This window comes from Anarrhichthys ocellatus, unplaced genomic scaffold, assembly GCF_004355925.1.
Source record: "Anarrhichthys ocellatus isolate YVR2014 unplaced genomic scaffold, GSC_Weel_1.0 scaffold17, whole genome shotgun sequence".
Taxonomy (NCBI): domain Eukaryota; kingdom Metazoa; phylum Chordata; class Actinopteri; order Perciformes; family Anarhichadidae; genus Anarrhichthys; species Anarrhichthys ocellatus.
In genome coordinates this window covers 4410854-4434750 of record NW_022280047.1, presented here as the reverse complement: position 1 = coordinate 4434750, position 23897 = coordinate 4410854, and the positions used below count along the sequence as shown (strand labels likewise).

Below are 23897 nucleotides of genomic sequence, written 5' to 3'. Positions count from 1 at the left end.
AGCTGGGCAAAATGGGATTTAACCTGAATACTCTTCCTAATGACTGATCTTATTCTCTGTCAGAGGAGAACAACTTGACAGAAACCATATTTGAACGCAATATCATAAAACCTCCAATTAGTTATTGACATAGTGTTATTGCTGTGATTCGTGTTATCTAATCGTTCAAGTGAGTTTCCAGTCAGTGCTTCCTTGGTTTGATACTGTAAAACCACAGTGTGCTGAAATGAACTATTACCTCAAGGGTGCAGAAGTCATGAAAACAAACATGTCCACTTGTACTGTAAGTAAAGGAGACCACCATGCAGTCTGAGGATGGACACCTCAGCAATGATTTATCAGGAATAATAAATAAATACTATAAATAAATAATAACACACTTGTCAAGAGTTATTCCACGTCGGTAGAGCAGTGCACACACACCGGAAGAGTTTGAATACACTTGCCTGTCATCTACAGTATGTTAATGTTCAGTTTTACACTTTCTCTCTTATTTTTCCCCTACCCAACACAAAATCACAAACTTCTACAATTTGAAAGTAAAGTGACAAAGAAAAAGAAAGATGGTTGAAGTATATTTGGGAAAAGGGTGGAAACTAAATATAAGCTCAATGTAAACGCAGCAAAACAAAGGTTCACTGCTTTGGTTGATAAACTCTCTTTCACATAGTTTTTCTACTTTTAAGGTAACAGTAAAATGATCTGTCGACTTCCTCTTATCAAAGGGAACAGAAAGCAGATGTGAAAACAAGATATATGTCAAGGGAAGTTGTGGTGTTTTCACATGTTTGAGAACAGTCACATGAGTGTGTGTCACTGGGAATGTCCTGAGAATTTATGACTCTGATTCACCGTCTAACCTCAACACCTGACAATCAAGCCTTGGCTTGAAAACAATGCATGTAGAGATCAACTTAGAATCAGAATTCAGAAAAATGCAATATGAATTTAGAGCAGTATCAGGAACATCGGACAATGTTTTGTCTCTTATCGCCAATGGGGAACTTCCTCATTTCCCTCATTGTTTATTTTAGGCTTAATATGTAACATGACATTAATCAATAATGTTCACACTTAGGTTCACGTTTGGAAGAAAAAACACTTTAAGGCTGACAGGATCTCGGGTGGTAACACTCTGTAAAGTAAGAAGGAGGAAACTGATTTTGGGCTGATTTTCATCTTTCAAGTGACGTAATTACTGATCTAAAAATACATAAATACCGATCAAAAATACCAGAGCGATTCGTTTGTCAGAAATGCTGTTTTTAAAAGCAGTAAAATAGATGCACGCACTTCTTATTTACATGTTTTATTAGTTAGTTCATATGAATTACTCTTTTTACTTCATACTTTATTATGTTACTGTAATAAAACTTTGTCAGTGCTATCTTTTTCAATTGATTGTATATTGTATTCTAGTGTAATTAATGAATAACTGTAACTGTAAATTAACAGTATAACTATCCTCAATACGCCATTTTCATTTTTTGAACTTATTTTCCATACAAAACAATATTTCACCACATATAAAGGATTCTGTGTATTACAGTTGTGTGGAAATGACAAGTTCAATTTGGGCTGCAAGGAGAGACACAATTCTACTTGTTGAAGTAAAATATAACCTTAATGAAAACTGACCCGAGTCTTTGCATATTCTGGGTTGTTTTGACAGTGTGAATTTTAGATTCACCTGGAGGGGATGCAGTTATTGCCAGGGAATAAAACATAAACTATCTGCTGCATCGATATTGTTTTATTTTTAGAGATCGCATAAAATCACATAAGCTGAAATAACTGGGGTTGCGTTACTCCGTGGCTACAATCAGGTCCACCTAATAATGCATTATTCCCTTATCACCCAGTAAGGACACTTCAAATCAAACTGTGGTGCGAGTCAGGTGGTTTTATCAGCACTTCCTGTATTTGATCGACCTTAACCGAGTGACTTTGACATGACTTTTTCTGCATTTTTACTCATTTTAGAAAAACAGTTTCTGTTTGAAATGCTTTAAAACACAGCGAAAAGAAGAACATCAAAGAGTTCATCCTCAGAAACATCGGAAGACGAATCGAGGAAACGTTGCACATTTCAGACCTATCGTTTCAAGGAAATGCTTCCTCTATACTGAATCTGATGAAACGCTGACGAGTCTAAAGTTCAGACCACAGACACGTAGAAATGATTACAATGTCTGGTAGTTTTCGGTTTCTGCTGTGCGCGCTCCCGCGAGTTGCATGCGAGTCTCAGCGGCCAGACGCAACTCGGCACAACACCATCCAACAGTGCTCGAGTCTGCGGTTGATTCTCCAGCGATTTGATTATTACTGAATCTGGCCAGTAGATGGCAACACGACGCCATTCAACTGATGAACTCCACACATACCACACCACACTGTATAGAACTTCAGCATTAAGTATCAAAGGGCTCTTAAATTGTGCATAAATAGCCTGTAGATCATTGCTTTTGACATGCTTTTTATAGATTTGACTCATATCTAGTTGAAATCCCACCTTTTGTGTTCACTTGCGTACATATTCTCATGCCAAACTCAACTCAGAGTAATCACTACTTCATCTGCCGCCTAAATTCCATCATAATCTTGGAGGAGGAATCACTTCAGCTGTTGGTGAAGAAAGGCAAGCTGGCTTTGTAACCTTTCCATGGTCCGTACTCGTGCTTGAATAGTTGTCTTTATCGTCAGTAATCACTGGGTAGACACATTCACACGTAACCCCATAGAAGGTTTGACATATTTGGCTCATCTCTATAGTGTATTCTAACATAATTTCTGTTTTTGTATGTGTTGTAATAAAAGATATTAAGCATGATGACAAACAATTAAACATTGACAGATATTGGTGTTGCGAATAATAACCAGCCGTATAAATGCATGGTGCACAACCTTTAATGTGTTTACTGAGGAAGGCACTCACATTAACAGTCTATAATTAGCTGCCTCTGAACTAATTTATCAGGGTCTGGCCGTTTTTAAACGTGTGTTTGGTGGCATACGTGAGGATGTGTGTGTGTCAATATGTGAGTGTATGTCCCAGTATCAGTTTTCATCATGTGTGTTGTCCACTTTATTCCCATGATACTTTGTGTGAATTATGCACCCACTTTCAGTTATTCCTTTCACTCAACTTGTGAGGGTTAGTGGTACGCTACAGGTGTCTTCCCTCTTCTTCGAGATTTTTAGGGAACAATGTTTGTGGGAACACAACCTGTATGTCTTAAAAATGGGATAATGTGATCATACATCTGCCTTCTACTGAGGGATGCAAATAAAAGTGTGTTTCCATCCATTCTCCCAGAACCAAGACACACACTTTACACTGAATCACCAGATAAACTTGACTGAGAAACTTTTTTTTCTTCAGAAGAAGTTATCTGTCAGATCAAACAGTGCAATATATTACGTCTATCTCACGTTTTGGAACATTTCCAATATTATCACCCATGGCAAAGAGGAGAGAGCAGAGCCTGCAGAGTAAGATGTTCAAACCTCCAGACACTTCACACTTTTTATCCATCGCTGCACTTATAGACAAGTATATACTTTTGTTTGCCAAAAGCTTCAACAATTACAATTGATTTGATTAAATATATAATGATGTTATGGTCCCTACCAGTTATGACTTATTTCTCACATTCTGTCCGATGGATACCTGTGAGGGGATGACTGGATAAATATCTCAGATATCAATATTACAATACAATAAATTAAGGTTTTAATTAAAGTATGTTTAGGTTAAAGAAGGGTTTGTATTCAGACTATTTAAATATCGTATCTGTGTCATAAATAGTTTTCAATTTTGGTGTATTTATGTATTTATTGTATTGATTTTGCACAGAGCTATAACAGGGAGATGGAGGACGAGAAAAATGGAGGCTGAGATGAAAAAAATGGAAGAAAAATTGAGGACTGCTGCAAAAATCATGGTCCTGAAAGAGAGGGAGTCTTGGAAAAGTGACAGACGGACCATGCAGATGAAGCTGTCCGTCAGTCTCTAAGAAAACAAAAACTTAAAGGTCGACCTCCAGAAGGCTGAAGAGGAGATTGGACAGAGAGAAGACGACATCAGCTCTCTTCATCGCCATCTCTTTGCTCTGACGGAAAACCATGATGCAGCCCTAGTCGCCTGGTGGAAGAAACTCAAAGAAGAGCGTGAGAAGGCAGCGGAGGAAATGAAAAAGAGAGACGAGCCGATCATCTCTTCAGCAGAGCCTCCACACTCAGAAAGAGGAAACCGAGAGGGTGATAGCGTCTGTTGTTGAGTGGGAAAAGGCCAGTATAGGGTGAAGAGCATGGATGAGTGGCAGAGAAAAGCCAGCTAGAAAGAGCTCCTCACTGAGAAGGACAAACTGATTGCCGGGGCCAATGAAAGAATGACAAGCTCGTACCAACGCTCACATGGACACCTTGGCCCAGCTGAATGAGACACAGTCAACTCTGACACAGAGCAAACTAAGATGTGACGCTCTTGAGACAAAATTCAAAAAGCAGCTGGCTGAAAGAGGAGCTCACAGAGAAAAATTTGAGCTTCGGGAAGGAGCTCTCTAAAAGAGAGAGAGAGGAAAGCTACAGGAAGCAGCTGGCAAAGAAAGAGAAGGCATAACAGAAAGAGCTCTCACAGAAAAAAAGAGAGCTTACAGAAGGAACTCTTTGATAAACTAAAACAGTCCAAAAATGAGCTGTCCAAACTCAGAGTTGGCAGAGGAAAGCACAACAATAGGAAAAAGAAATGAGAGATCTGGAGGAGATGCTTCTGGTTAAAGAAAAGTTGTGGAACTTCGAGTAGGCAGACAGGAAAGATGATATCCAACGCCTCATGGAGCAGCACAACCGGCTATACGCTACCTCAACTCATCGTTTTGACTTCTGAAGTTAAAATGAAAACAATTTTCTTTTTCTTTTCAGGAGCTCACGGAAACCCCATAGGGAGGATCTCTGCCTCAAATGCCCCCAAATCCTAGAAACGCCCCTGAGCGGATGGTGCACCTATATTCTCATCAGCCGGGCATGTGGGTTTTTTTGTGTGCTGGAGATAAGAGGAACCCCAACGAACACGGCTGGTCACGCCCATCAAGCCTCACTGTTTTCAGTGATGATTAGCAGTATTTGGCAAGGCACCAGCTGCTGTGTTATGACCAGCTGGTTTCACCCGGTAGGCTATTCTGTTGATATAAATCTTCACTTGTGGCAGATTCAGATAGCGTTTCTCTTTCATGTACATGCAGACGCACACAGAACACGCTATATCCTAAAATATGTGTGACCTCATTAGCTGATTGTGTTGAAATGTGTGTGAATAAGACTGCTGAACGCAGTGGTCCCCGTGCGTAACGGTGCGTAAAAGCGCCACTTAACAACGTTCCGCGCGTTCTACTGCGCCAAAGCTGTATCGGAAAATGTCCCCCTTGTCCACTCAGTCGTTGCTCCGCATGGAAACGCAAAAGTGAGCAGTAAATTCAGATTTCGGACACTTATTGTCATCATTTTGCGTCATTACTGACAGTCGAGATGCACAACATTGCATTGTGGAATTGTGAGCAGAACCCTCACATGGACACTCACCCACAGCGTCGTTTTTTTCTTAGACACTGAAGTTAGTGCTAAATGACAACATCCTATTTTCGACGTAAATAATGCACTTAGTCACGTGCTGTATAGCTGACAACAGTAAAGGCCCAATTCCGTTTTATTTTTCTCATATTGTCTACAACAGACCCGTTGTAGACATTAAGAGAGAATATCTCAAATGCTATATGCCATATCCAAATTGTCAAAGACATTTTTGCTACTCAAAACTGAGCTAAAAATCATACATACGCGCTGTAAATTAATATAGCTTTATTATTTCGAATCAATTGCAATTCAGTCCTTTAAAGACCACAGCAAGGGTGTATAATAAAAACAGCAGGTTCAGTGTTTTCTATTATCGAAAAAAAAATTGTAAAAGCAAACTCAAGTTCTTGGAATGAATGCGGCATTTTGGTCCACTCCTTAGCGGAACTAAACGCAACCACAAAGGCGTTTAGTCGCATTCAGGTTTCATTAAAGAAGTTGTCACTTCTTGGCAGCAGCTCTGGTCCTGGTAGACTTGGCAATCCTGCGTTTGGCCTTTTTAGGACTCCTGGGCTTCTTGGCCGCAGCGGGCCTCTTGGCAGGACTCTTTGACTTCCTCTTTTTCTTAGGTGTCTTCTTGGCTGCTGGAGTGGCACCTCCAACTGCTTTCTTCGGGCTGGCCCTCTTGACCCTTTTTGCCTTTGGCTTCTTCTTCTTCACCGCCTTCTTCCGAGGAGTAGGGGGGTTCTTGTTCAGCTTGAAGGAGCCCGAAGCCCCGGTGCCCTTGGTTTGGACAAGGGATTTGCTGGCCACCAAGCGTTTGATGGCGGTGAGGATTCTGGCTTTGTTCTTCACCACGTCGTATCCTGCGGCCTTCAAAGCCTTCTTCAGGGCTGCCAGGGACACGCCGCCGCGCTCTGAGGACGCGGACGCGGCCTTCAGTATCAGATCTGACACTGTGGGACCCGTCTTCTTCCTTTGAGACTTGCCTCTCTTCTTGGGAGATTTGGCTGGAGCCGCAGAGGGTAAAACACTCACAGCAGAAGCCATTGTAATAGCGTTATAGCCAGGATCAAGTGAGTGAGATTGACGGAGCGAAAAAGACAGAGTGATGTCCCAGCTTGCCCTTTTGACAGGTTCATGCTTTATAACGCCCAGATGAGAACCGTGGAGAGTGAGTCGCGCCACCACAGTGCGCCTCTTCTCTCCACCTCAAACTTGATAAAGTCTGTGTTTTCTCCAGCTGGATTATTCTACAAAAGTCCTGCGTGAAATGTTGGACATCCGTATAAAAAGCACATAATACGAATCTGCGTAATTTAAACTGTCTCTAGCTATATTTGTATTTCTTGATATAATAAAATATGTTAATGTTTTTTGTGCAATTATATGTTGGCAGTTGTAAAATGTAATTTGAGGCGTGTAATATTTTTAACATTTGAACATTGTTTCACTCTTCTAACAGTCAAGTACCGATTTTTATTACTGAATAAATAGAAATAGAAATGTGTCTGAAATAATGGCTCCAAAACCTGGTTTTATTACAAAGGTTTTTGTTAAATTAATTAATTTAAAGATGACCAAAGAAGCACATTTGCCTTGCAGACCCGCAAGTGAACTCAGCATAAATATCAACTCATGAAACGCAGCGGCAGGACAGGTGATAATGTGGGATGAAAAAACGTTAAAATAAACAGGAATAGAAGTTGTTTGTCATCGTATGTTATAGGGTGATAATATTACTGTAGGTTAATGTATGTCTACTCTGTTTTGAGTGAGATGGACATCAGCCAGAATGAGAGTTATCTGTCTGTAAGGAGCGGCCGAAGAAACGAATTTAAGATTAATTTCCCGGGTCTTTTTAAAGGTTTTCACTCTTCATCAAATGACCAGTCACATTAATGCGCATGCATTCATATTTAAAAAGAGTTTATCTCATATTAAAGTGCCAGTAGATGGTTTGACAACTTAAAAAAACATTTCATAGGACATTATTCCATAAATAAAACGCAATAATTACATTATGAGCTTTTAACAGCAATATCCATATTACACCAAGCGCAAGTCATCTGACTCACTCTGTAGCGCTTTTGGTAAATGAACAACACAAGATACTCCTAGTGTTGACTGATGAGTATTTGAGATAGGAAGCTCAGTAAGATCTCAAACATAAAACAAAAATGTAACTTATATTATCTGTCACGAAATTACTTGTTTTTACACAATAAATAATTTCACTTGGATCAAATGTCAGGTATTTTCCCAAAAATGATTATGTGATTCATTTTGATTTATTGATGATATTTCCATATTTTAGGGGGTTTCTACAATCATTGGAATTATTATTGTTACTAAAGTAACCTGTGGTACTCTGTTAAGGTGGCAATATGCATATGAATAAACGGATCAACGGATCAACGGATCGAAAGCCAGACAGCGCATTGGACAGTGAATGTTTGTGGAACACGCGTCCGAACAAGTTCTCCCGTTCGCCCCCCAGTGGCTTTAAGATAAAATGGATATATGTTAAAGTCACTACACTTACTTTACTTTACTTACTTTTCTTAGTGCCATGACTCTACACCCTCCCATACAGTAGGGGTCCGTGTACGTTTTAGTCATCTGTTTTACCGTTAATTCGGAAGAACCAAAATACGGAAATACCATGGTATTCTTGTTTTTCGTTTCAAACCAAGAACGGGAAAACGGAAATGGGCGGTCGTATTTCCGTTTTTGGTTCTGAATTCAAAAACGGAAAAATCAAGAACCAAAGTCAAATAAGGTCCGTGTACGTTTTAGTCATCTGTTTTACCGTTCAGACGAAAATACGGAAATACCATGGTATTCTCGTTTTTCGTTTCAAACCAAAAACGGAAAAACCAAAGTCAAATAACGAGCCGTATTTCGTTTTTGCAAATCCCTTTTTTGTTTTTTTCCTTTAAAACGAGACGCAGAGCACAACAGGTAACCCGGAAAGAATATTTCAAAATAAAAGTGAAGACGATATAATGACCGTATGCAAGAAATTAATCATTAATTAATTAATTAATCTGGGCCGATGGGAGTGCGTTAGCATCAGTAGTTGACTACATGCTGTTTAATATTCATTTATCTATGTACACAGCAATAATTAAGTTTTCGATTAATCGGTGCATTGATGCAATACAGTTTGTGCACTGCTGTCTGTCCACAGGTCTGTTTTCGGTAAGTAAGCAATTTATAACCATGTGTGTTGTATTTGTTCTAAAACAGAGTTTTCCTTACACTTTAAAACAGTGTTTGATAGAAAAAATCATTTAGCTGACTATCAATTTTGTGTTTGCTTCTTTAGCTAACGTCACAACAGCTAGCTTAGTTGTGTAGTAACGTAATGTGAAGGTGATATGTATGTTAACATTAAGCTAACATGATATTGCTCTCAAGTGTAATGCTCGGTGAATTCAATTTTAGTAGCTAGCGTAGAGGAGTGGTATTTTGAAATATAGTATTTATAATCATACAGTTGTAAAATAATTAACTAACTGTGTAAAATGTTGGGATTTACTCTAACCTCCTACATTAGGACAGTGTTTGTATGCTCTCATTCACTCACTCTCTGTGCTTTCTCTCCTCACAGGTTTCTATGGATCATCGTTATATCTGGACACTGGTCTTACCTCTAACGTAGTTGTGACATATGCAAGAGTAATTTCCCTGGTTGTCTTGATCGTGACAGTGAGCGTGAACTGTCGGGGAGAGACAGTCACGTATCTCGCCGACACTCACTCTCACTCTCTCTCTCTCTCTCTCTCTCCCTCTCTCTCGAGGAAATACACTCTCTCTCGGGGATGTACAGTCGCGTACCTCCTCAGTCGACTGTATCTCCCCGATTGTCTCTTGAGAGAGAGGCGGTCGGCTCGAGAGTCCTGCACGGTGACATGTCGCTGTGTTGGGCTGCTGTTTCAGTAGTATCAAAAGGGGATGGCCAGTCTTCAAATCATATGCCAACATGCGTTAGGGTACTTCCGGTGTCCGATGTAGGATGATGGGGTAAGATACTGGCACCAAACTCCTGTCGTGCAAACCAGTAGCATATCTGACCTGTAACTTTGGATTCAGAATAGACTTTGACTGCTACCACTTTTCATAATTTGGCTCAGGATGTTTGGTGCCACCATGATGATTTTAGGATTACCAAATCCCTCCTTGAATATCAAACTGTTAGCATTGATTATTTACTGAGAGTAAAGTACAGTACAACTTAGGGCTTTGCGTAGAGGAGTGATATTTTGAAATATAGTATTTATAATCATACAGTTGTAAAGTTTGAGGATTTACTCTAACTCTTTTTTGTGATGTATGTCATGTTATTTCAAACTAATTTGCAATCATAAGAAGTGTGGTCTTTGTTGTTGAAATGTTTCTTATATACAAAGAACAATTACTTATCGTAAAACTCCAAAAATATAGTCGAGTAAAATCTTTTAGCTGTGATTTCTAGAAACTACAGGTCTGATGAGGAAAGTGGGAACAGGTGTGTAGGTGGGAGGGGATGTCATGTGACCAGGACTGGCAGGGGCTGGAGTGAAGGACAGAGAGCCAGGACGGGCAAAACCACCAACCCACTAGAAAGTCTCTGACCTCCCTCAAACTTCTCAGACAGTTTAAGACAGGATACTATAAGACCTGTTGGGTCAAGCTCATATGCTGGCTGACACGCTACATTGACACGATGACATGGTCAAAAACTGTTAGCTTCCTGTCCACACACACCTGATTCTCATTACCAGGCCCTTACCTATATGCACTTTAGGTCAATGTGCCACCCACTGTTCAATGTCAGAACTGCATGTGTAAACCCACCCCATGTTTCCCTCAAATACAAAATAAAACAACAAAACCACATTATGGCTCCAACAGTAAGTAAGAAAGAAAAGTTAATGTGAGTTGCAGTTGTGTGCACTGATGTCTTAGCTAATTGTCACCGATATGTTAGCTACAGAAGCTGACCATCAAGGAGCACTTTGTTGTGCAATAACGTCACACTCAGTTGCAAACTTGTTAGTGACACCAAGCTAATGCAGTCTAATATAACACAGCCTGGATACATCAACACATCTATTTAACAGTTTAAAGATGAACTGAGCATTATAAAGTACACAAAGGGAGGATTCAATGCAGGACTGTTGAGTGTATGTTGCTTTTTTATTTTAATGAGCAATGTGAGTCATTTGAGTTTGTCAGCTTGGTAGATTGTCTTCTATTGCCGATCTTAGTGGCTTCTAAGGACCCAAGAAAAGGTCTTAAGTCATATATTAAAAGAAAAGATATTTGACACATTCAATTGATAGATTTTAAATTTACTTTAGCATAAAGTCCCTCCAAATATGACAGAAGGATGGAGGCATTAAGGCAAGTTGTATGTGTTTTACTGCTGATGTTCACTCACTAACTCATGTGACATAATCCCATCTGTGTTTCTGCCCTAGCTGAACTGATTGAAAACATGGATAAGAAAGCAACATGGGACCGCTTCTACACTGAGAGCAGCAGCAGCACAAACACCTTCAAACACTTTGAGTGTTTCTTTGGCTTCGATGCTGTTTGGGACTTCATTATGCCCCTATTGCAGACCAAGCCCCACCCAGACGGTTTGCTCCAAGTCCTGGATATGGGCTGTGGCACTTCTGCTTTAGGGCCCTGTATTTACAGACACTCTCCTCTCCCGGTCCGGGTCACTTGTGCAGACATTTCCCCCATAGCTGTGCAACTAATGCAGGAACACGTCCAAACCAAAGCCATTCAACCTCACAATCTTTCCTCTCGGCTTGAGTTCGTAGAGCTGGACTGCACACAGCTCCACAAGCACTACGGTTGTAGCAGTGTGGACCTTATAGTTGATAAGGGCACCACAGACGCCTTGTTGAGGTCTAATGAAGAGAAATGGAAGGCCAATCAGGTGCTGAAGCAGTGTTTGAAGATGTTGCGGAGCTCAGGGTCTCTGCTCCAGTTCTCTGATGAAGACCCTGATGCCAGGCTGCTGTGGCTGGAGACAGAGGCACAGGAGCCGGGGGTGATGGCAGCAGATGTTGGGGTGCAGGAGGTTGGGGAGCTAAGGGGAATGACTTACTACTGCTACCAAGTGACTCCTCGCTCTATTGTGTAGCAACTTTCTTCATCTGGATGGTGATAATATTAAATGAGTAAACTACTGAACTGATTGTAAAAAGTAATTGATCAGGTACACAGACAGAGTGTGACTTATCCACCAAACTGGACCTCCACAGTCCGACAGCAGAGACAACAAGAGACTTACTACTTATAAAATAACCTGAAGGTAAAGAATGACCTCTTTATGAAATGATAAAAGTTGACAAACCACTCCTACGCCAAAGGAGATCATGGGAGATCTTTGTTATTTATTATTGAGGAGCATAAGTGGGGACTGTGGTCAACCAGTAACCTTTTTAATGAATCCAGATTCATAACAGCCTCACAATTCCTGTGAAATGCAGTCATCCATGGATCTTGATAAGATACCGCAGGATTCTAAGTACAATTGTTGTGTCATGGGTAACTTCAGATAAAGTTGCACACCAAAGATGCAATGTCATTTATTTTGAAAAACTGACCAAACAAGGTAATCTTTTCGAAATCAAAGTGGATCCAAAAGCACATCAAATCAAATTAAGTTAAACGTATTTCCATAGCTCAATGTTAAAACGTTTAGAGTTAAAGTCCTTGGATTTAAGATGAATTCGCCTGTGTGTGATTGTTTCCCCTCCCCTCGGAGGAAGTGGTATGTGATGTGATGTGATGTGATTCAGAGGGGGGGGGGGCTGAGCGGTTGTAGGACCTGCTCTGTTACATCTCCTCCCCAAAGCATGTGACCATGTGACCACAGTCACTGCAGGCAGACAGACGGAGAAAACTTGTGACCAAAGGCAGCAGGAGAAGCAGACTCAACGGTCCCCCCTTCACTCAACCTCTTCATCTCCGCCAGACAACATGGACTGCGGGATTTTCACGTCCAAGACCGTCCTCCTCTTCCTCAGCCTGGTGTTTTGGGTAAGGCGCGGTGTTATTCCTCCACCTGCAGGGAATCTAATTCATACCGATGTTCTCTTTAGGAAGGAGAACTGAAAACGGCTTTGCCACCGTACTATCCTCGCCTTTATTTCCGTGGCTCGTCGCTATTTGTTGTTCTGTAGTCTGTGTTTCGTGGGCGCTTTAAATTTACACCCTGCAAATCAGTTATGTCCTGATAAACATCTTAGCCTGCCCCAGTTTTCTGACTGGTGGAGTCGTTATCGCTTCACTGAACTTCCTCATTTTGACTCTATCTCGATATAGTTCATATATCTGCGTAGGCCATTACAAACGTGATTGAAATGATTCCTTACAGGCTATATGAGTAACATTTTCCAATCATGTGCATTTAGGTCCAGCTGTGGTCAGGGTGACTGAGCGGGTTTATCTGTCACATTATCAGCCTGAACTCTGACTCACTTAGTTTGACCAGAGTTCATTATGTGGGTCTGTGTATTGTTTGCTCAGCCAATTCACCACGACTCTCCCCAGCTGTCAGCCACCCCTTCAGAGGAAACGCGTTTGAAAGGACTTCAACTTTTCTGCCCTGCTGTGGCTCTTGTGTGTGTAATTTGATTACTGTGAGAGAGAAAACTCTGCATTTGCAAAGGAAAACATAGAGCTGGTTTATCCACTTTATACTTCCACATTCTCAGACTTCTCTCCAACCTGCAGCGTATTGCTTTCTCGTAGCCTCACCCTTCTGGTTTCCTCACCTCGAGCAGGTATATTGATTTGATTGTAGGTGTCTTTTCTTGTTTTTCTCACCAGTCGGGCATTACACACAGCATATCCCTACAACAACCTTATGTGACACACATTGAAGCGTTCTTGTTGCAAAGCAGTAAAAATGTATTGAGAGACCTCAAAGCTTCACACACATCTGGATTGGTCCTGTTTTTCTCCAACAGCTCAGTTATGTAGCCCGCTAATCTAAACAAGCTAAATCCATGTATTAGAATCTAACAGTAAGCAGGCCGAGAGTAACCAGTACGGTACTTTTCGGTTTGGTTTGCTTTTAGCATCAATTTTTGTAGTCAGCTTCACCATCATTACTGAATCAAGCAACAGTGCTGGTCTACGCTGTGAGAAAGTGCACATTTTGAACAAGGTTAACTGTAATTTGGGTATAGGAGATGGTTATTGAGAATTATTTATTGTTTTATCATAATTAAAAAAATATATTCTTTCACTGTAAACCCTGCCTTCCTTACTAAATCATATCGTGCAGCTCAACATTGTTCAAACCCCCCAAAAGGTTTATTTTACATTCTGAATTTTCAAAAGATTGCAGATAGTTCATAGGGAAGATGTGTTCAAAAGCTCCACTGAACAATTAGAATATTTTTGATGTGACTGTAAGAAAAATGTTTTTTTCCCTGTTCAAATTGGGTGATTTAAAGGCGAAGATCACAAGTTCAAAGGTCAATGTGCTATGAATGTTTGGAAGCACACGAGCAGAAATATCATGTCCTGCTTTCTCCCCCAAAACTAACATCAAGTCCTCCCCCTGGACTTTGGTCTAAGATACAGTACTAGTACGTCTGTCACGCGGGTCCTGCTAACATCACCGAGAGATATCGCCTCAGAGGTTTCTCACATTCCAGAGAGGTGGCACCGTGCATGGGCGCTGTATGTTGTGTAAGCCTCTTTGTGCTGCTTCTTAGGCACAGGATCAGAATTTCTGGAAAGATTAGGGGTGAGCGGTGGGGGGGGGGGGTGTAGCGTAACAACCCCACAGTGAATCTCGTGACTTTGGAGTGATTAACAGAAGTGAGTCATGTGGCTGAAGTGGAGGATGGATTGTTAGGCTGCACATAACGCATATGGAAACAAAGACAAGCACACAAACTATAACTCGCACCATTACAGAGGAAGTGATACTGAGAATGACGCCGATCCGCAGACACCACGAGGGGTGATTTCTGACTTTAAGTAAGAAAGGATAGCGGCGCCGTCTTTTTGCCACACATTTAACATCCATCGTGCATATTTGCCTGACAACATATTCTCATATTCTAGCTGAATATGATAGCAGGATTCACACAAACAGTTACAGTATACAGTCCAATCTAATTTGCTGTTTAGATTCTAAAGTGTTATTTATGTTTTCTTTCCTCAGCAGTTGATTTTGTTTTTTGCTCATTCCCCCCCCCCCCCTACTGGGCTTCTTTTATCACAGACTTGAGTTTCAATACAGTGAGTTTCAAACTGTTGATGGGATAAATACTTAAGAGCCATTGTGTTTTCTTAACAGTCATCTCTGTTTCTGTAGCTTTGACTGTCGAGAGACTTTGGGGGTTTTTTAGAAGCAGAACTGCGTCATTTTGCAATGAAAGGAACAATCTGTTTCAAAGCGGCTGGTGTGATTCCAGTCTGTACTGTGTGCGCAGAAAATTGGCCAACCAACACGCACGTCTTGTGATTGGTGAGCTCACTGCTGAAGTATGAAAAGCATAACTACTAATGCCTACGTCACAGCTGAAAACACATCAGTGACCGTCACAGCCTGTGTTCATCACATGAGATCACAGCAGATAATAGCGGGAGATCAAATCTCTTTCTGATTTATCTAACAGTCTTTCAGCAAGCAGCTGATCAAGGTTACTTTCCTAACTTTTTAATTTTTTAAACTGTCATGTCTGCAGAACAAGACCAAACTGACTTAAATGTCATATCAGTATTCATGAATGGAAGATTTAAAAGCGGTTGTTTTCTCTCAAATGTGTGCTATTTGATGTACAGAATATGAACATGTTTTTAGCTACAGCATAGAGAGGAAAAGACACATCATGTGACAAATCCATTCAGTTCTATCGGTGTGTGTGTTGCTTTGTTAAATGCAAAAAATTAAGTACACTAATGGTTTGATTATTCCCAGAATAACAACTATGTCAAACATACAGAATAATAGGAAAACTAATGTCTTCTATTGATCATTAAAGAAGAAAAAACATTTTCTTCTTTGTTCTTAGCTCTTAACTGATTATACATGTAATAGAAAAGCATTCTGATCTGTATGCAGACATGTTAAATGTTTATTCTCACCATAACATATGGCTGAATTCTCAATTGTGAGTTAACACCTTGATGTGTAACATATGTTGTTTCTCCTCCCGGCAGGTTGCAGGAGCGGCGTTGGCCTATGTCGGTGCCTACGTGATCAAGAGCTATGGCAACTTTGACAGTTTCATTCAGGACAAGTACGCATTGGTCCCAGCAGCTATCATCATTGGCGTCAGCGTGGTGATGTTCATTTTTGGTCTGGTGGGATGCTGCGCCACACTGTGGGAGTCCAAAGTCGGGCTTAGCTTCGTAAGTGTGTGTGTGTGTGTGTGTGTGTGTGTGTGTGTGTGTGTGTGTGTGAGCGAGCCTTCATGAGCTTTTTGTTTACCCTTTCAGTTTATTTTATGCACTCATTTTCTCCTGTTTTCTCTCACTGCAGTTCTTTCTGATCATCATGGGGATCTTTGCAGCAGAAGTGGCTGCTCTGGTATTTAGCTTCATCTACCAAGGCAAGGTGAGTCACAGATATATGTGTGTTCTGTCACATTGGGCCTCATTCACCAAATCTCTTCTTGAAACACACATACACGGTTTTCACAATGATTATGACATTCACCAATGTTTTTCTTATTTTGTTTAAGTTAGTGCAAAATTAATGGTTATTGAATTTTATAATAATTTCTAATATTTTTAATTATTTTCATTACTGCCTATAATGATTACGGTTATGGATCAAAAAACTTGGGACAGAATTTTACTATAAAAATGCTGTTTAAGTCATTTACTTATAGTAATAAAGTAGCCACTTACAGTGTTCATTTTGGGTCTTTTCATACATTGACAGGATATATTAAAAAAATTATACTATGACTCTATTTTTATATTAAGCAATGATGGCCTACAGTTTATATTCAGGCTTGATAAGAATTTAGAAATGCACTAAAACATCCGCCAGGCTGTGGCTTAGTAGCCTATTTGCACTACTGATGTAACTGTAAATGTAAACAGCACAATACTGTGTTAGGCTAGAGCCTGATTACAATTTGAAATACAATAACATATATTTTTTTTTTATATAAACATCAAATGTAGATATTTGAATAATGCACAGTACAGTCATTTGAAAAGCTTTTGAAACACTCAATAAAATTCAGTAAATAGCAAAGCTGTCTATTTCATTACTTCATAGAATAAATATACAAATGTCAATTAGGTGGTAATCTGCATGAGAAATAAGGAAAAAGAAAGAAATCATTATAATAATCATCCGCTTATAGTAATCAATTCGAGAATCGTGATCACTACAAGAGGTTTCCACTGTATTTTACAAAGCATTATAATCTATTACAATATTAAAAATCACTACACTGACACGCTCACACTGAACGTGTGACGTGCACCTTCTTTCTTACCTTCACTCCTGACACTAGTAAAGTACCATAAGTACCTCCACTTCAGAGACACACGACCCTGTAGGGTGTTTACCAGTGCTGATTAGGATCGACTGGCAGGATGTTTGCTGCTGACAGTATGTTGTGAATTTTATGTAGTTTAAATTCTGCTGTGGCACATTTGTACGCAGCTGCTAACATTGTGTTTTATTCTTATGTCTGTCCAGATAAACGCAGACCTGGAGCGCTCCATGAATGATGTCTTCATGAAGTATGATGGACAGGGTGCTGAGACCAGAGCTGTGGACTACCTGCAGACTCAGGTTGGTGTCGTATCCTACTGTCTATAAATAGCTCTGGTTTCTCAGTACTTGCATTCTCTCTCGCATGCTTTCATTTCCTACTCTTGTGCTTTCATTTTACTCCTCAGTCTATATTTCTCTCTCTCACCTTTTAAGACACAGATACTAAAACACAGTATATTGTTCATTTTGTTGGTGGTATATATTTTTTTTTATTACTTGCTAGTACTGTATTTCAATATCACAGTATATGGTAAAAAATATCATGTACTGTTCCTAATGCACCAAATTGACAGCTCTGGGTCTGTGAGATGTCATTCTGGGAAATGTAGTAGTAGTAGTAGTAGTAGTAGTAGTAGTAGAAGATTAAGCAGGTGGATTGAAAGTGTGAGGGTCAAAAAATATCCAAGACATCATCACACATTCCCAAATAACTTTCTGTACGGTGACTCGCTTAAACATTATAGGTTGATGATGCAACCTTCTCATAAAGTGTCAGTCTTTCCTTTTCTCTTTTTGACTCATTTTGTTGTCTTTTAGTTATATATTCACTCCTGTCTGTCCCCTCTTTGTCTTTGTGCAGTTGCAGTGCTGTGGTGTCATGAATTACACCAGCTGGTCCAACACCACCTGGTTTAGCAGCAACAACAAAACCGTACCTGCGTCCTGCTGTAAAAACACTCAGTGCACTGGCAGACTGGACCAACCGGACCAACTTAACACACAGGTGAATACTGCGGAAGCACACATTCCTCTAGTTGACGTACAGTAAATACTGTGTGTACATGCGGTTACATTGAGCTGTTTATTTGGTATTGCTTTAGAAATGCTTTTATCTGCTTCTCCAACTGCGACTCGGAGAAGACTTTGAAACAGGATTTTATTTTTCATTGAAAGCTTTTAGGACTCAAAACATAAAGTCTACAAACAATCTCCCACCACCGAGGCATTAATGCAATAGCTACCCTTCAGACAGACATTGTTCAATGATGTACACAGTGTGCACTCACTGTACTTGTGCGTGTATTTTAGGGTTGTGAGGTGAAGCTGGATCGCCTCCTACAGGGTGTGTTGGGTTACGCCATGCTGGTCATTCTGGGCTTCGCCATCATCAAGGTAAAGACGGTCCACATCCAGTTCAGCAGCTGTGAATGAGCGTTACTGTAATTCCCACTCTCTGTTATCAGTATGCAGTGTGCGACACTCAATGGAGTCGTCCATTACACCACTAGCTACTAAATGTGTAATATGTTGAATAATCTATTCAAATATACAAAATTAAAGTACTTGACCTGGTCCCGTCACATATCACATGAGCCTCCAGAAAGATTTTAAGAGCTCGAGTCTGACTACCTTTAACTTTTCTGTTGCAGTTCTTTGGGATGCTGAGCGTTTGTGTGATCACCTGTAAAACCGGCAGCCGGAGGAGAGGCTACCAACCTCTGTATGCCTAAACCACTTCATGCAACCACCTACCGCCTCTTCATTTAGCTTGACTAGGTTTTACTGACAACTCAATCAGCAATAACACATCCACGCCTAGTTTTATTTAAATAATGGCATGTAAAGTACACAAAAGTGGCAGACAGTGTCTCGATATTAAGGGGATCTTGCCAGAGCGTTCCTCCACATATGAAAGCAGCACGAATGTTCCTCTGACTTGTTAAATCATTTTGCTGAATGTGGTTTTCAATTTTGAGTTATTGTTGTCTACATTTTCCACTTTAGATATTTTCCATAAGGTTGAGTGGCCCAAGGTCTCTGCACTGGTTCAGCCCAGCTACTGTGTTATTCTCCGATGAAGGACTTCAAACTGTATTTTAAGCTTTTTGTGATTGTGAACAAAAGGACAGCGGTTTAATGTTTTCTTTAGGGTTGCAATATTTATAGCCAACTGAGTGACTCAATTGAATATTTAAAAGAATATATATATATATATACACAGACGCATGCACGCACGTTTTAAGGTCAGTTAACTATTGAGTTATGTGACAATTCTAAATAGCTAGACTTTGGTTGTGTTTATTATGTTTCTAAATTAAAATGGGTGAACATTTCACAATAATTTGGAGTTTGGAGCAGTTCATATCACATCATTGGTGTTGTTTCCTTGCCTTCAGTGGTTTTTGTGTTTTTACAATCTTCCATCAGTCTATATAGATGGGCCATACTGGCAGTTGAACACGTGTATTATGTGTAATTATGAAATTAGGGGGAAACGGCTGTGTCTAATCCCGTTGTCCTGTTGTGTCATTTCCTAGCCTATTTTCAAAATGCAGGATCATTTAACAGCAGACCAGTGTTGCAGAGCATCACATGAAACGTGTCCCAGAGCGGTTGTCTCTCTTACCTCTTGACTCTGCTGATAAAGAGGCCCTGAGTGCCGTACATACGGAAGATAGTAGCGTTCATCTTACATAAACCTTGTCAGTGTTCAGAAAGATTAATGCCAGTATATGTCCATGCTCATTATAGTCATCAATCATTGCAGAGCTCAGATTAAAGGATAAATCACCTGTTGATGAGGCTGTGGATTCAACTCTTTTAAACCAGTTTAATTCAAATCTAAAGTGTTTCTTTACCATTTTCATGTGTGATGCATTCAAACCAGCTATGTATCAACCTTATTGTCTCCCCATTATAGTACCCATTAGCATCAACTGCAACACTTCATAATGCATTATAGCCTGTTTCTGTTGTATGTGTAGTGGCAGTAACAAAGAAAATCCTGCAGGTGGTGTTAAAGAACCTGCTCTGAGTTTAGAGTGAAAACCAGCATTTGTCGTGGTGGAGGGGCCTAAAAGATAACTACTCTGTTCGAAGGTAGTAGAAGATAAATGAGTTATTGTTTTTGTATATTTAAGGACAAATGCATGCAGGAAGTCTGTGTTCAAACAATGGTACACATATGATTTGCAGATGTTTCAAAGCTCAAAGCCACACAATTATTTATCTACTTCATATTGACAAAACATTTCGCGTGTGTGCTGCTGTATTAATGACCTCCACTTAGGTCACTGTAAAGGACCTTGCTGCCCTGCCTCAGTCAGTGTCCCTCTCGTATCGCTCGACTGCATATCTTATTCAGTGCATATCGTTGCTGCTCCGCGCTGTGTTGACATTTAGACAGGCCCGTCCTTTTCAGAGAGGACTGTTGGCACACACAGGACAAGATAACCTTGTCGGCTCCCTCCTCCCTTAAGCTGTCTGTCTTTCCCGTCTGTTTATCTCCGTGTGAATGTGTCTGTTTCTCAGCTCACCTTTTCTCTCTTGTCATGCATCTTTCTCTACCTTTTTTTTTTTTTTCTTTTTTTTTTTTTCTTTTTTAAATTTGGGGTTTATTTGCATCCTTATTTCCTACCAAGACCACCTATCTGTTTTGTCTTCGTTTTGTTTTTAACTTCCCTCGCTCTGTAGTATCCCAAGTGTTCAATCTGAGCAGAGCAGCTGTATTTTGAAGTTGATTATCAGTAAATAACGCAAGAACAAAAACCAAGAAGATTTTTATTGATTATTAGTTAATTTCGCTTGCTCTATGTGGGCCAGTAAGGTGAACGCTTACTTAGGGGTTCTGACAATAATATATAGTTATAGATACTTTTCACTGTTGGGGCATTTTTCGATTGCTTTTCTAATTGTCTTTGTATTATAACTAAGGTGTAGGTCTTGGTGGGTGTGGATGTTTTGATGTAGGATTGTGTTGTGTTTTGATGTTCCCCTTGGTTTAATATATTATTATATAAGTTATAAACAAGGTTACCAAAATAAAGACAGAAGAAAGTAAACCAAGCCTGCGAGAGAAAGCTCATACACCTTGCTGTCATCTTCCCCTTTAATTACAGGGGTGTTCTAGTGATTTTGGACCTCTATAAAGTTTGGGGACCCTTCCTCCTAAATGCCCACTTTTTTCAAACCCCACACGACCAGTTTGTAACGCTGGCTTTCTGTCAAAAATGTAAAGTCTCAAGCCAACTCTGAAATAACAGGCCTAGTAGTATCCTCCTTGTAGCATTTGCTATTCCCTTATGAGTTATCATTGCACACCTACAGATGTGCCCTCATCTGTCTGTCTCTCTCCTGTTTGGGCCGTCACATCTCTGGAAAAATATTCCTCACGCACCCAGCGCGAGTGGACTAAACCAGATGTTGTCACATGGAAATTTCAGCCTGACCTCTAATTTATTTATTTTCTTTCCTACTTAGACAGGGATCTGTTTGAGGGAGGTAATCTGAGGACGCATACACAATACTGCTGCTCACTCTGTGCTGAAGGTAGATCAACAGGCAGTTTCTCTGTGACTGTGTCCAGTGAATTCCTTCATGACTGTAACATTTCTAAACTAAGTGCATTTTCTGGATTTGCTTCGTTCCAAATCTGCCAGATTTTACATCAAATAAGTAGCAAAGAACCCGGCTTACATTTCCAGTTTGTTTTGGAGCTGTAGCTCATAGTAGATAATGTGGACTTTTCCTCCTCTTTATGAGGCATTGATACAAACAAACAGGGAAAAGGTGTCAAGGTTTTATTTTGATTCCACCTTTCTTTTCAGGGCAGACTCACAAAACGTAATCACACATTGTCACGGTCAGGAGTGTGTGTTTGTGTAAATAGGCACCCACCACTGACACTTTCATGTCTCCATTTATCAGATGTTATCATTGTTAATTAGAGAGGGCAGAAATGCAGCATTTACGTAGCTTGTCTACTGCTGCCTCTTCTTTTCTTCCTGTACTTGTATTTTTCCTTTTCTCTTTTTTTTCTGGTTTGTTTCTGTGTTTATCATGAGCAGAGTTATTTAAAAGATGCCAGTGATTTCTATCTAGTTTTTGCCTAACCTCCAGTGGCTAATGACTTTCCCTCTGTCTCCAGCTACTATTCCATTTGAAGTACTTATAGAAGAACCTGTGTTACTCCCCTGGAAATAGTTTCAGGGAATTTAAATCACAGATGTCTCAAATTACTTAAAAATGCCAACAAGAAGTAATTCTTGTAACTTTCACCTTGGCTGGTACATCATAGCACAGTTTTATTTGCTGCCATCTCATCTATTAGTTAGAAATAACACCAGGTTGTGATGTTGCAGTGCTTCAGAAGCTGTGCCAGTGCAGTAAAATCAAAAATGCACACATAAAACAGTAGAAAGTATTGTTTCGTGCCTTTGTGTGGCACCACTGTAAGTCCCAGTCATGACGAAAACATATCAAAACCCTGACATAGAGACAAGAAGACTGATCGGTCAAAGGCGATACTTTGATGTGAGCTGGTTGGAATGTAAATGATGAAATAGCTTTAATAGCTTTATGGTATTTAATGAATACTGTGTGATTTTGAAAGGGAAAGAAAGGACTTTCATCATTTTTTAATGCAAAATGGTCTTCCATACATTTTCTGACAGCTTTCCTTCTCACCAAATAAAAACATAAAAAAAAATACTTTTCTCTGACGCAACTGCAACAAAAGTATTTGACAATTTCCTCTTCACTACATTCCACTTAGAAAGCTCGTCCTATCTGGCCAACACACAGGAAAAGGTGCAGATACAAACCTGGAAGATGTCAAGTCTGTTTGAGAGCTTCACAGTTGTTTGGTAAGGGGTGAGCATTTCTCTGTCACTTTCATTTTACTAACAGCACCAGCTCTCTGATTACAACCTGCCCTCTGTTACAAAGGAATCACTGACCCATCGTTTGATGGCTTGCATTTAGTAAATTATTCATCAGATTTATACACAACCTTTGAAAATTTAACTAAATGTTTCCAATGAAATAAAAGTAAAAAGACAGTGCCGTCTCCAGGTTGGTGAGTGGACATCTTTAACTCTATAAGGTCACAGGATGCTGTGGATTCCCGTGACCTTAGATGTCCCATCACCCATGAATGTAATTTAATGAAGCCGAAATAGCACACCAGAACCATTCGTGCACTTAATACAATCTCAAAAGCAAGCGGCGATGCATGCAGGCAATCGGCTCGAAGTTGTCTTATAATACACGTCATACAATCTTGCCAAAAACAATAACTCACCGAGCGTTCTGCCTGCTTAGCAGCGCCTGAGTTGCGGTAGGTTAGCAGTTAAGCCGAACACACCGTCCAAAACACAAACTGCAGCTGTGAGGTACACAGCAGTGTGTGCACAAGTCGTTCCGTTAGCTGTTAGCCAAACACACAGCAAACTGTCTCCCATTGTGAGCACAGAGTAGCAGATGAGGGTCGAGGATGCACTTAGCTTTGTTATCACTAGTGGTCCCTACTGGTCAGGGGCCGGTTTAAGAGTCATGAGTGAGGAGTCAGCAGGCAGTCAATGGCTTTATGAAACAGGCAATGAAAGGTGTTTTGAGAAAGTGTGAGTCACCGCAACCTTGAGAGGTTATTGAGCCTGCAGTCATTACTGGGCACTAAAATCTTGTGCAGTTTGCAGAAAACGAGATTAGCCGAGGACAGACACCGAGGTGAACAGTCACTCACTAACTGACGCACACATGGATCCTTCATGACAATTCACTAGGCTAAGAGGATTGTCTGGTAACCGGAAGGTCGACGGTTCGATCCTTGGCTGGG

The 23897-nt window shown here is 40.3% G+C and overlaps 4 protein-coding genes across 4 annotated transcripts in view; 2 read left to right on the top strand and 2 right to left on the bottom strand.

Moving 5' to 3' along the window:
• The window catches only part of mpeg1.1 (macrophage expressed 1, tandem duplicate 1), a 4343-nt gene extending 808 nt beyond the window's left edge, over positions 1-3535 (bottom strand). The window contains exon 1 of the mRNA XM_031856680.1: positions 3508-3535. Within this exon, the coding sequence (XP_031712540.1) occupies positions 3508-3535 (28 nt within the window). The remainder of the gene's footprint in view (positions 1-3507) is intronic.
• A 2306-nt stretch (positions 3536-5841) lies between these two features.
• LOC116388573 (protamine-like protein) lies at positions 5842-6696 on the bottom strand. The gene has a single exon (XM_031856578.1). It carries the CDS (start codon positions 6619-6621, stop codon positions 6073-6075), a length of 549 nt encoding a protein of 182 aa, XP_031712438.1. The 5' UTR covers positions 6622-6696; the 3' UTR covers positions 5842-6072.
• A 4349-nt stretch (positions 6697-11045) lies between these two features.
• LOC116388726 (citrate synthase-lysine N-methyltransferase CSKMT, mitochondrial-like) lies at positions 11046-11911 on the top strand. The gene has a single exon (XM_031856852.1). The coding sequence runs from the start codon at positions 11057-11059 to the stop codon at positions 11714-11716; it is 660 nt and encodes a 219-aa protein (XP_031712712.1). The 5' UTR covers positions 11046-11056; the 3' UTR covers positions 11717-11911.
• Positions 11912-12439: 528 nt separating this feature from the next.
• tspan36 (tetraspanin 36) lies at positions 12440-19858 on the top strand. The gene is made up of 7 exons (XM_031856745.1): positions 12440-12618; positions 15763-15954; positions 16085-16159; positions 17264-17359; positions 17922-18065; positions 18371-18454; positions 18712-19858. Exons 1-7 carry the CDS (start codon positions 12559-12561, stop codon positions 18790-18792), a joined length of 732 nt encoding a protein of 243 aa, XP_031712605.1. The 5' UTR covers positions 12440-12558; the 3' UTR covers positions 18793-19858.
• The last annotated feature ends 4039 nt before the right edge of the window (positions 19859-23897 follow it).